This window comes from Megascapheus bottae, chromosome 35, assembly GCF_031878675.1.
Source record: "Megascapheus bottae isolate mThoBot1 chromosome 35, mThoBot2.hap1, whole genome shotgun sequence".
Lineage (NCBI taxonomy): Eukaryota > Metazoa > Chordata > Mammalia > Rodentia > Geomyidae > Megascapheus > Megascapheus bottae.
This window is the reverse complement of record NC_143543.1, coordinates 2303888-2317066: the sequence shown is the minus strand read 5'-3', so window position 1 is coordinate 2317066 and position 13179 is coordinate 2303888. Positions and strand designations below refer to the sequence as shown.

The following is a 13179-nucleotide window of genomic DNA, read 5'->3' as shown; positions in this document are numbered from 1 at the left end:
ATCACGCCTCAATTCTTAGAGACCAGACTAAAAACAGAAATAATTCATTTGTGTTCTTGGACTGCCTCACTGCTTACCATGAACTACTTGGCTTAAAAATGTCAATTATAATTGCTAGGTATCATTAGCTCACACCTGTTACCCTAGCTGCCCAGGGGGCTGAGAACTGAGGATCGCAGTTCAAAGCCAAGCTCGACAGGAAAATCCATGAGACTTATTTCCAGTTAACTACCACAAAAGCTGGAAGTGGCACTGTGGCTCAAGTAGAAGACACTTGTCTTGAGCTAAAAAAGGTCAGGGACAGAGCCCTGGTTCTGACCCCAAGTCCCAGGATCAGTGCACACACACACACACACACACACACACACACACACACACACACACACTTAAATGTACTGTATCTCTGTTCTGGAGACTAGATATGAAATCATGGAGGGTAGGAATGGAAGGAAATAGAAATGGAAAGGAAAGATAAGACAGAGGGACGGAAAAAGAGAGGAAAGGAAAGAGGAGTTGAGAAAAAATTTTTTGAGGATTGCTTTATATCAGGTACAAACCAACAAAGAATAAAAATCAAGTTGGTATCTATTTAGCAAACATATAAAAGTTCACAAATTCATATTCCTTATGAGATTCCTCACCTGCATTCTCCAAATCCCATTTGAATAATAGCCCTTCCTCACCCTCATCTTTAATAGCTCATTTCTATCCTTGGGGACCTACCAATAGTCTAAACAGAGGCCCTTCCTTCTAACTTTGTTTTAGAATGCTGCCTAAATTTATGATGAAGGCAGAATTAAGTATATAAAGTCATCATATTGGGGACCCCTTGACACCCTTGGTGTCATTCCATTTCTGTTTCTTTCTTTCTTTGATTTTTGGAGTGCTGGGGCTTGAACCCAGGGCCTTGTGTATGCCAGGCAAACCCTCTAGCACTGAGCCCCCCCCCTCCAATACATTCATCTGAATTTCTGTCCACACCACTCAATGTCACCTCCAAACATTGTGATGGTCCAAATTATATAACGAAAAAGTTCCAAGCATGAAATCTCAGAAAATACTAAGTTTTCCCCTACTCTGTCCCATGTGTTATTTCATTTAATTCTCCCTTCAGTGTTGCATTTATTTTACAGTTGAGGAAAGTGGAAACTTAGAGAGATTAAGTGTTATAATTTCTCAAATGTCACCCTTCCCGACTGGTAGAAGTACAGTGTCATCTGAATTCAGTCTCTAGAATCTCCTGGGTGTGGCACTTTGCAAATATAACAACAACAAGCGTATAACTGGAATGGACAATTTACTGTGTCAGGAGACCATACGGATTCCTCTAATCTTGGTGACATTTGATTCCGTTGTGAATGTTATTCCCATTTAATCAGTGAGACTTAGAAGAGGAAGATCCCTTATGACATTGAAATAGCTGGTAGGTGTAAGGTTTTTAACTTCGACGTAGCCCAGTTCCAAGACACATTTCCTGTGATTGAAAACTTGAACCCAAATCTAAACAACAGGTGAAGAATGGAGCCCAGACTCCAAGAGAGACTCAGAACAACTCCTCCTGGTCAACATGGCGGGGCAGATGGTAGAGATCCTAAGAATGGTAGAAATGAGAGGAACCTGCAGGAAAGAGAAACGGAAATCCAGAACTTGAATCTAGGGGAGAGTTGTCAACCCAAAGCTGGGATAACAACTTCATTAAAACAGGACTGGGAAGCTGGCATGCATGAGAGTTGATTAGTTTCCTACCAAATGGTGAGAGATGAACTAGAGGTTTTGGGTCTTTCCGGAACCTTGATCAAGACTGGAAAGCGGGAGGTGGGGTGGGGAAAGAGGGGGGAACTATGAGGAAAAGAAAAGGTAACCTCTGAAAATTGTGCTTTCGAATTTCTGATGCTCAAGGGTGCTTAACATCAGCTGTATCTGGGGTGGGCACTGCCTCCACTCTGCAAGAGAACGTCTTAGACTAGAAATAGCCTTGCAGTAATGTGGCTCTGCCAGTTATTGTCTACAATATAAATCTACATTCTTCTTGCCTCTCTATTCATTATTTTCCTCCACATTGTTCCCTTTGCAGACACAACAGAGCTGAAAGAATTCGTACTTTTATTTCCACACCACATGCTAAACCACGTTAGAAACGATGCGTGTTCTGGAAGAGCTAAAGTAATGACACAGAGGTCAAATACACTGCACAGGGCATGCCAGGTGGGCACTGGTGGCTCACACCTCTAATCCTAGCTACTCAGGAGACTGAGAAGGGATGGTCAGGATTTGAAGCCAACCCAGGAAGACAAGGTCTGACTTCCAGTGTCCCAGCAAAAAGCTTGAAATGAAACTGTGGCTCTATTGGTAAAGCACCACCCTTGAGAGACAAACCTAAGCGACAACACCCAGCCCCTAAACTCAAGAGTCAGGCTGACTCTTCTCATCTTACTCCCTAAGCATCTCAAGCCAGCTTTCTCATCCATGAACTCTATTTCTTTCCAGAAATCTGAAAGGACTAAAATAAGTTCCCATATAATATATTAAGAAGATTGTTCACAGAGTCCCAAAGATTCTTTGCAGTAAATATTAGCCATAAAGCACGGTCTTGGAGATATGTATATATGTATATATATATATATATATACAGTTACAGTGCAGTCACAAAAGACAGTGGGGTCTTGTCACTACTATTTGTGATTTTCTTCGACTAAATCACGATAATTAGCTCCGAACATCAAAACACATAACATCTCTTGAGATTTCCCCTTTTCTATCACCTACCTTGTTACTTACCTTTGACCCCTAGAACATGAGTGGATGGTCTCTAAAAGGGGCCGTTGTGTGCAGGGCAGAGGAGACAAGGCTTATAAACATCCTACCAATCCTACATCAGTGTCTAAGTGTTTAGCAGGAAGAAAGTATTTTAGGGTGGTAGAGGTGGTGATGGGTGTGTGTGTGTGTGTGTGTGTGTGTGTGTGTGTGGTTTTTTTCTTTTTTTACTGTGGGTTGGTTTTTTTTTTTTGGCAATCAGCAGATCAGATAAAAAAAATTCTCCCCAGATGAGGATATGTAATCTGACATGATTAGACAAGGCTCTTTCCTACCAGAACATTTATAATTGAGACAAAAGAAAGAGTATTAATAACACTTTCCTCGCACGGCAGTTAGCCATTTTATATTTCCTTTCTTTAATCTTGGTGTTTTTCAACAAATCATGGGATTTAATAGCGTGTTTTGGCAGATTAGAGGATTTATGGCCCAGATGTTTTTTGTTCTAAAAATGGATTAGGGTGTAAAGTTTGCTGGAATCCATGGAACATGTTGAAGCAAGCCGGTCATTTTATGTGTGATTAGTGCCTGCCTTCTGTCTCACAGTCTTCCATCTGTCACAATTCACCAATGGATCTGGTTAGATTTAGCCTCATGTCACAAACAAGTCCCTTTTCTGGGTAATTTCATATTACAGATTCATTTATGCCATCTAATGTCCCAGTTAAAAGAGGAAGAGAAAGACCAGCCATTAGTTTGCCTTTAAATATTTGCAAAACGTATCATGTACCATTCATATCACCCGGCCCCCCTGCTCTTGCAGCTTATTACAATATGCAGCCAATAAATAAATGACCCAGTGTCAAAATGGAAAAGTGACTTTCTCTAATGAAAACATTACTTTCCCTGTGACTCTTTAAGAGGAATATTTTGGGAATGCTTGGTTTTCTCTGTGATGTTCTGTTGTGTCTTTCTGTTTTACCAACCCCGTGCGTGTGGCACGGTTGACACGTGTCTTAGAGAAGATGCCCACTGAATTTCAGTCGATAAGAGCCACCATTTCTTATAGATGTTTGATGCCAGTCTCAGCTTGAAGTTTAGTATGCTCACTTTCACAGAGTTTCCCATTCATAGCAAACCACTGCCACCTGTAGTTTTTATTTCTACCATACATGGACTGAGGAAGTAGGAAATTCTTTTGAGTCAATCAGGATTTATTCTTTCTGTACATAACACACTTCAATAGTGTTATATACGGCACTTTTTTTTTAGCCCTGGGACTTGAACTCAGGGCCTGGGCATTAGCCCTGAGCTTCTTTTTCTCCAGGCTAATGCTCTACCACTTGAACCCTAGCACCACTTCTGGCTTTTTCTGTATCTGTAGTACTGAGGAACAGAACCCAGGGCTTCATGTATGCTAAGCAAACTCTACCACTCTACCACTAGGCCACACTCCCAACCTAATGTACACAACTCTTAAAATGGACCTTTCTAATACTAAGACTCCATCGATCTCCTGGCAGTTACAAATATAATTTGATTGTGGCAGTAGCATCCAGTGAGAAGTGTCCAGAAAATACTCTAGACAGTAACTGGATGGCTAAATGAAATGCCACGTGAAACATCTTTTCTAAATATTTGGAAATCACCACTCCTTATCATGGTGGTTTTCGACCAAGGATGTTTGAGAAATGGAGAATTGGATGGAATAGCCATGATCAGTTAAGCACTCAGGCCAGACAAATGCCCGGAAGGAATGATGATATTATAGACAATAACCACATTCCCCACCCACCCAAATGAAGTACATTGTGTATGATTCCAAGCCAGCCTTTGCAGCGCCTTTGTGCATTCAATGTGTCTTCATCCCCCAGGTTATTTAAATGACCATGATGTTGTCACCAAGGCCATCCAGGAAGCTCGGCAAATGAAGGAACAACTTCGGCGGGAACAGCAGGTCCTGGACGGGAAGGTAGCTGTCGTGAATACTCTAGGGCTCAGTAACTGCCGAACGGAAAAGGTTAGTTTCTCTCTACCCATGGAGGGAGTTCCCACCTCTAATCCAGGCCATCTGTCCACAGGAATTGTCGGGGACTTCTCTTTATCCAACCACCACCCTTAAGGACCACAACTCCCTCCCCCCCCACACCCGCCCCATCTTCATGCCACTGGTTTGTGTGAAAATGAAAGGCACTGAGTAGATCTGAGACTTCGTGAAAAGTTTCCCCTCCCAGAGATACTTAGCTTGTCCTTAGCGATGAGCTGGATTTGAAAATAGGAAACTTCTTTCATCAGCATAAGCCTGAATGATACCCATTCGCACAGAAATCCTGAGTCCTGGTGATGTTTCTGGGGCAAAAAAAAAAAAGAATCAGGCAGTTGCCCAAACTGGAACTTTTCTACCTGATCCCATAAGGAAATGTGCTTGTCAAAACACTGGCCTAATGTCAGAAACCTACTGCCTGGGAAACTTCTGGATGGTATCTGAGGAAAGAAAGAAAGAGAGAGAGAGAGAGAGAGAGAGAGAGAGAGAGAGAGAGAGAGAGAGAGAGAGAGAGAGGAAGAAAAAAAGAAAGAAAGAAAGAAAGAAAAGAAAAAAAGCAATGTTTCCCAGCTGTTGTGTTTAAATAAACACATTTTCATTCAGAAAAAAATATTACATTATTATAGAAGAATCAGAGTGGCCCACATCTGTCATATATATATATATATATATGACATATATATATGTCAATATATAATGTGTTTTGAGTGAGCATTTGTTAGCAAATCCATCTTGGTGTTAGAGACAGATAGATGCGATCAGGTATGTTGCAATAACTTGCAAGTTCATTATGAGACCCAGAAGAAACAGGACGAGCAGATTGCTGCTTTGAATAGCTTCCTACTTCCCCGGGTTCTATACAGAAATTCGATTCAAACTCCCTACGTAGTTAGCAATCTGCAGAGCTCAGGTAAAACGTAAGGGAGACTCTGTCAGAGTTACTTGTTCCTCTGGCTCCCGTGGGTGCAAGTGTGGGACTGTGCTTTAATTCTGCTGACTCCAGAGGGGAGACAAAAACAAAACAAAAAGCATTGGCCAGGACTCATCAATGGCAGCCACCCACCCTCTCCCTCCCATAACAAAGTGTGACACATCCATACAGTAGGAAGGACACAATATGTTTTTTTCTAGCTGAGCATCAGAAAGAAGGAAGGGTGGAGGAGAGAGAAAAGTGACATCTCTAAGAAGGAATGATAGTAAGCATACAGGAATTTATATTCCAGTATTTAAACATTCTTGAAAGGGTGGCTCAAACAGAAGTGCCTTTTCTTTGCCCAGTGCTCCCCGCGTAGAAATGAGTTTAACACTCGAATTCAAAGTGACTGATGAGCTGTTTCTCTAAAGCAAGGCTACATAGTTGTTATTTGTTAAGGGCATTGAGTTCCGCAGTGGATCCAGCAGTTGGTTGCATTCGGCAAGCATCTGTACCCTTTTCCTTTTTTTTTTTTTAATCCTCCAAAGCAGAGACAACTCTACCTATTAACTCCCCTCCCCCCCACCTCCCTTCCCTCTCCTCCCCTGTGCTGTCTGGGAATTGTCAAGTGACAAGCGACCAAATCCTTTTGGACAGAAAGCTTTCATCCCCGAGTTCCATATACTTGTAAAACAGGCCCTGTGGTTGGATCAGGGAGCCCATTAAAAGCACTTTGATGGTATGGAAATTCATCTTCATGAAGCTTCCAGGCCCCTTAGCTGCCTGCTGTTTCGCTGTGGTTACAGATCAGTCATTCACGTCAGAGGGCAATAATTGTGCTGATGGCTTGTGAGGCAGTGGTAGTACATAAAATAATCCCGGGCTGTCCACCACAGCTCTGTCGAGTTAATCTTGAATACATGTCAGCTGTTGTTCTAACCACATGACTTGCCACTGGCTCCAGTGACTCGGCAAAGCCTTTTTGATTAAATAACACGAGTGGAACCATCTGCCTTTGCTTTATCCCACACTTGTCTATTGTTAGGGGAGTCCTCATTTCCACTAACCTTGTTCACTCCTCCCCAATCTTTCTTTATTTGATTTCTCTGCTTAACACCGCCTACTTGGGCTGTAGGAGCAGAGTTGACTTTTTTTTGGAAAGTTACCAATTTCAAGCCAGGCACGGATGGCTCACACCTGTCATCCCAGCTACTCAGGAGGCTGAGATCTGAGGACCGAGGTTTAAAGCCAGTCCAAGCAGAGTCTGTGAAACTCTTTTCTCCCATGAACCAGCAAAAGAAAAAACCAAAAAAAACACCCTAGAAGTGGAGGTGTGTGACTGGAGTGATAGAACACCAGTCTCCAGAGAAAATAGCCAACTGAGCACTGAATTCATGTTCCAATTCCAGCCCAAATTAAAAATGATCATCCTCATAATAAAACCACCACTATTGTCAGTCTTCCTTTTCCTTCTTTTTTTTTAAAGTTACAACTTAAAACAATCCTTTTCCAAGACAACCTGTTTCTATTATTCAAATACCTACGAGCTACTTTAGATGTCTTTGTCTTTGAATCAATTCACCACATACTTTCTCCATAGGCAAGTTTTGAATGCATGTATTTATTCGTTTTTTTTTTGTTGTTGTTTGTTTGTTTGTTTGCCAGTCCTGGGCTTGAACTCAAGGCCTGAGCACTGTCCTTGGACTTTTCTCAAGGCTAGAGCTCCACCACTTGAGCCTCAGCACCACTTTTGGCTTTTTTCTATGTGTGTGGTACCCAGGAATCGAACCCGGGTCTTCGTGCATGCTAGGCAAGCACTCTACCACTAGGCCAAACTCCAGGCCCCGTGTTCATTCATTTTTAAGTGTGGAAAAAGCGATCCCATACTTGGTACACTACGAAAAATTCTCCCATAAAGAAACCTCAGCAAAAGGGGTGGAGTGACAACACCCCTTGGTGACACCTGAGAAGAAATTGAGATAGTGGGACCATTTTGAAACAGGTGTCACTGAGTTTTTTGACTGTCATTTCTCAGGTTGAGTATCATCTCCGCACTGATTAAACTGTTGTTAATGTGACTCAGAGTAAGGAAATCATAAGGCCCAAAAAACTTCATTTAGGCAATGATTATTTAATATTTAGAACCTAGGATGTGTTAACCAGACTGGCCTTTTTGCTTTTCTTTGGGGGCGGGGGGGAAGGGGCATGGAGATTGAAACCTGTACTCAGGCTTGAATTCAGGGCCTTATACTCTTGCTTGGATTTTCCCTTCAAGGTGGGTGCTCAGCCATTTGAGTCACAGCTCCATTTCCAGCTTTTTAGTGGCTAATTGGCGACAGCAGTCTCACAGATTTTTTTTTTCCTGTCAGTGCTAGCTTGAAGCCTTGAACCTTAGCTCTCAGCTTCCTGAGTTTTCTAGGATAACAGGCATGAGCCACAGATCCTAGCATTGTTATGAAGGAGAGAGAGGGTCTCTGCCTTCAATGCACGTTGATTTTAGATCAAACAATCCTTTGCGCTGTGAATCATATTTATTTGTGAGTACAAACACCATGTCAGACTAGGCATTCGACGATGACCGCAACTGCCCCATTATTTTTCATGACATCTATTTGTTCACTTGCAAAAGCTGATGGGTACTTGCTCTTCCACTTGAAGGGACATCACTCCGCATATTTTTCTGTGCTTTTCCTAATATCTGCCTTTTAAAAAAATCATTTACAACCTCTCATCTTTATCCATGGCCAGCGTATACATAAGATCAGTGATTCATTTGACATTCTGCTTTCCTAGTTCTCAACGAAAGACATAAACAGAATGTGTGATAAATTCCTTTTTATGTCTTCCACTAGCATTTTCTCATGCCATTTAGATCCCAAAGAAGGGCCATTTTTCTCTCTGAATTATAGGCCCAACTTCCTGAACCCATAACACATGTGAAAAGTAAAATGAGAAGGAGATAAAGCAAAAAGGAAGATGGGAAAGGAGTTAGGGAAAGAAAGAGAGAGAAGCAAGCCAGCTGGCTGCTATATACCAGTTGAGAAGATGATAGATTGCATGACATGAGACACAAATAATTAGAACCCTTGTAGGGGAAGGTCTGTTTTCTGGGATACATCACCCCTTATTCCCATTAACTTCTCTTCACATTGCATAAAAGCCAATCATGGTTGCCTCAACAAGGTCTTCATTCTGAAAAACTGTAATTGGCCAGTGAAAACAATTAAAGGTGTGAAGACAGAGAGAAATATTGCGGTGATATGTACCAAAACATATCACCAAAAGTCATTTCTACTGAAACACATTTTAATTGAAGACTTCTAAAAGATTTTTTTTTCACTTCTCATACTTTTCTTGGAAGAGTTTCAACATTACCCAAGATCTGTGTGGTTCTGTGTGTCAGGTTTCTTGGAAACTCTGGGAGACAGTGTTATTTATAATTGTCATCTCTGGTTAATTATAGACTGATTGTATATTCAAGTAACATTATCTTCTAGCACAAGCTCTGCTGCTGATAACGCAAGGCTGGTCTCAGTGGTACAGAGGACAAAATGTGTCAGGTAGAGAGAAACAGAAGAAAGAGGACCACACATTTGGAAAAAGAAAATAGAGAACCACCAACTACCACCAACAAAATACACCCACCCATTTGGCTTCGTTAACAGTCAAAGGGGGGTATAGCTAACCACACAGCTCACTGCATAGCAGATTTTAACCCTGTGTTTGAAAGCATTTAAATGTAATACAGGAATCATTTGGGGGTCTTGATCCCACCAGTGAATGAATGTTAATACAATAAATACTCTGAACCCAACTGAAATGAGGAATGGGCTAGAACATTCCAGTGTATTCTTCCTCATTCCAAGTACAGCTGTCTTAGGAAGACTTGCACCATTCTGTAGTGTCTTTCGCAAATGTGTTTTTCTACATGCATTAGGAAATGTACTACAGGTTTACCAGTTGTCCCCACCAGAGAAATCAGAGGCTGGTGACATTAGTTTATTAGGCTAATGAATGATAGATATATCACTTAAAAATCTGAGCTCTCTTGAATTTGCTTTCCTTTGGGTCCTCAAATAATTGCTTTGCCTGTAAGTATTTAATCTACCTGAAGGCTGGCAGTCTCAGAAAACTTTTTCTTCTCATCAAAAAATAAATTAATTAATTAATTAAATAAACAAACAAACAAAAAGTTAATTGTCAGCACCCAGGCCCTGAGTTCAAATCCAGAACTGGCACCAGAATTAACAAAAGGAAAAAAATAGAGTTAATTGACATACAATTATCCACACAGGAAAACATTCATTGATCACAGGTTAAATCTGTGAATATATTTGCAACATCCCATGTTTGTTGAGACTGTTTCCTGGCCTGCTTTTCTCATGAAAAAACCATGTCACTTGCAACAACAGATACATGAACATATACACATATTCCTTAAGGTAAACCATCTATGAAGTTGCCTACCTGGATTATAAACATATTATGGGAGTTACATGTTTGTCTACATGTACTGGTAAACGTCTCACACTTCTTCTTAAAGATGTGGCAAATGCCATTGCAAATTTCAGGAGATTATAACATGTATATTTTAAGTAATAATTTACTAAATAGTTGATACTCAATGATTTTCTCTTTATCCCTTTCTTTCTTTCCTCCCTTTCCCTCCCTCCCCTCCTTCCTTTGTCTGAAGGACTTGAACTCAGAGCTCTTTCACTCAAGGCTAGCACTCTACCACTTTAAGCCACAGCTTCACTTCCGTTTTCTGGAGGTTCATTAGAGATGAGAGTCTCATGGACTTTTCTGCCTGGGCTGGCTTTGAACCATGATCCTCAGATCTCAGCCTCTTAAGTAGCTAGGATGATGGATGTGAGCCACCAGTGCCCCACAGCACCATTTTCTCGTTTATATTTATGAGAATTCATAACCCCAGAATATAAAGTCTGATTTGAAAGAAAGGTTAATTTGGGACATTTGGATCCCATTCCATTTGAAGCTCTTCTTTTCTGCCATTGTCAGGTGTTTCCTTTTAACACGGTGCCAAATACAAGGCGACAGTGACCAACGTTGACTTAATGTGGATGTTTAATAATGAAAACAAGTGTGTCAGTCCATGCCTGGGTTACAAATGGCAGCAAGTGTATCGGATGGCAGCCCTGTAATAATTTTACATCTATCACTCCCTGCTAACACTCCACTGGCCGTCTGATGGATGAAGCCAGCGATGTTAACGCTTTAGGAACTGTCACAGTCATTCTAGCTCGGAGTTATCTAACACAAGCGTCTCTCAGAAAAGGCAAGGATGAGACAGTGGCAAGCCTTGCTTTGAAAAAATGAGAATGAAAAGGAAAATGCATGCCTCTCCATTCAGACCAACATGCTTCTTCTGTTAACTTTTTTTCTAAGATGTCAATTGGAAAGATTGCCTTCTGTGCCAGGCTCTGGTGGCTCATGCTTGGAATCCTTGCTAAGCTGAAATCTGAGGATGGAGGTTCAAAGCCAGCTTATGCAGGAAAGAACTTGAGAATTCTTTCTTTTTATGTTTTTATTTTTTGGCCAGTCCTGGGGCTTGAACTCATGGCCCTGAACACTGTCCTTGAGCTTTCCTCAAGACTACCACTTGAGCCACAGCACCACTTCTAGCTTTTTCTTTTTTTTTACTTTTATTTTTTATTGTAATTAATAGAAGGGTTACAGTTATATTTGCCAGACAGAAGGTGCATTACTTCCCACACATTGATACCCCATCTCGTGTTTTTGTCCCCATGTCCCTCCCCCACCCACTCCCCCTCATCTTGTTTCCCCCTCTTTCCTTTCCTATTTAAGACCGTGAGAATTCTTATCTCCATTTTTAGCAAAGAATTAGAAAAGGAAATGTGGCTTAAGTGGTAGAGCACTAACCTTGAGTGGGGGGGGGGACAAAGGAGAGAGTGAGGCCCTGAGTTCAAGCCTCAGTACTGGCACTCCCCCCCCCCACACACGCAAATTCAAACTAGTTATGTTGTGGCTAGAGAAAAACTTTTCAGCAGAAACACGATCCTCATGCTATCTCAATCACTTCTATCTTGAAGCAGAAGATCTTACTGAGTGTGTCTTTGTATGTAAAGAAATGCTTTGCGGGCTGGGAGTTTGGCCTAGTGGTAGAGTGCTTGCCTAGCATGCATGAAGACCCGGGTTCGATTCCTTGGTACCACATACTTAGAAAAAGCCAGAAGTGGTGCTGAGGCTCAAGTGGTAGAGTTCTAGCCTTGAGAAAAATCCAAGGACAGTGCTCAGGCCCTGAGCCTAAGCCAGGACTGGCAAAAAAAAAAAAAAAAAAGAAATGCTTTGGTCTAGGGACCGGTGGCTGTCCACTGTCACCTTAGCTACTCAAGAAGCTGAGATTTTAGATGCATGGTTAAAAGCCAGCTTGGGCTGCAAAGTCTATGAGACTCTTATTTCTAATAAGAGTTGGAAGTGGAGCCAAGTAGTAGAGAAACCAACCTGAGTGAAAAAGCTAAGAGACAGTGCTCAGGCCCTGAGTTCAAGTCCCAGAACCAAAAAACTAAAATAATAGATAGACAGACAGATAGATAGACAGACGGATAGATAAATACTTTCAATCTTTTAGTGCCTTTTAATGCTAGAATTTGCCTAGGAACCAATAAAAATGATTGCAACTATTAACATTTATTTATTTTTAATGAAAGCAAGCCACTATTCTCTTAGTGTCTATTTGGTAACTTTAAAACATACATAGATCCTTAAGTTGAATGCTGGCTTTTTTTTTTTCAATTATCAGAATCTCTCTGGCACTTGGGCATATATACCGTTTCCTCACCAACTAGATATTAGGAAATGTTGACATGTGCAATTTTTATGGGCAGGTTGCCATTTGATCCTTTCTGTTTGCTTCTTCCTTTTGTTGTTTCATTCATTAAAAAAAAAACAAAACCCTTCCTAATTCTGAGTGTTGGTGCTGTGATAGGAGAGGAAAGGAAACCCCTTGGTGAAGATTGTCAGTAGACAGCAGCCAGTTTCTAGAAACCATGATGACAAAGGGGAAGAAAAAGCAAGCAGGTATTATGTCATCTCCTAGGCATCATTTTCTATGATATCTTTCGATATCCACCCAGCCTGATGGAAGTCACAGGAACATGTTGACTAGTCTTGTCTATAGACTCTTTTGTTCCAGATGGTTTTCTTCTATGTCTTTTCATTTCATTTCATTTCTTTTTCTTTCCTCCTTCTTTTTTGTTTCTTTCCTTTTTAGGGGGACTATTTAATTGAAATACATGCCGAGTTTGCAGACTTCAGAGATCAGAGCTGTTTTTGTCCAGCAGTGGTAACTAGGAATTAAACATTTTGATTTGTTTGAGCTTGAAGTTGAGTCCCTTTTTTTTTTCCTTTTTTTTTTATTTTGCCATTTGCTTCGTGGAGTTTGTGTATATTTACAGCCTCTGCATGTAATGGCCACATGCTTCATTTT

General features: G+C 41.1%; 1 protein-coding gene across 11 annotated transcripts in view; it reads left to right on the top strand.

Moving 5' to 3' along the window:
• Sox5 (SRY-box transcription factor 5) overlaps nt 1–13179 on the top strand; it is a 732928-nt gene that overhangs the window by 697490 nt on the left and 22259 nt on the right. For all 11 annotated transcript variants that reach the window (XM_090324494.1, XM_090324498.1, XM_090324491.1 and 8 more), the window contains one exon: nt 4629–4774. In XM_090324494.1, the coding sequence (XP_090180620.1) occupies nt 4629–4774 (146 nt within the window). The remainder of the gene's footprint in view (nt 1–4628; nt 4775–13179) is intronic.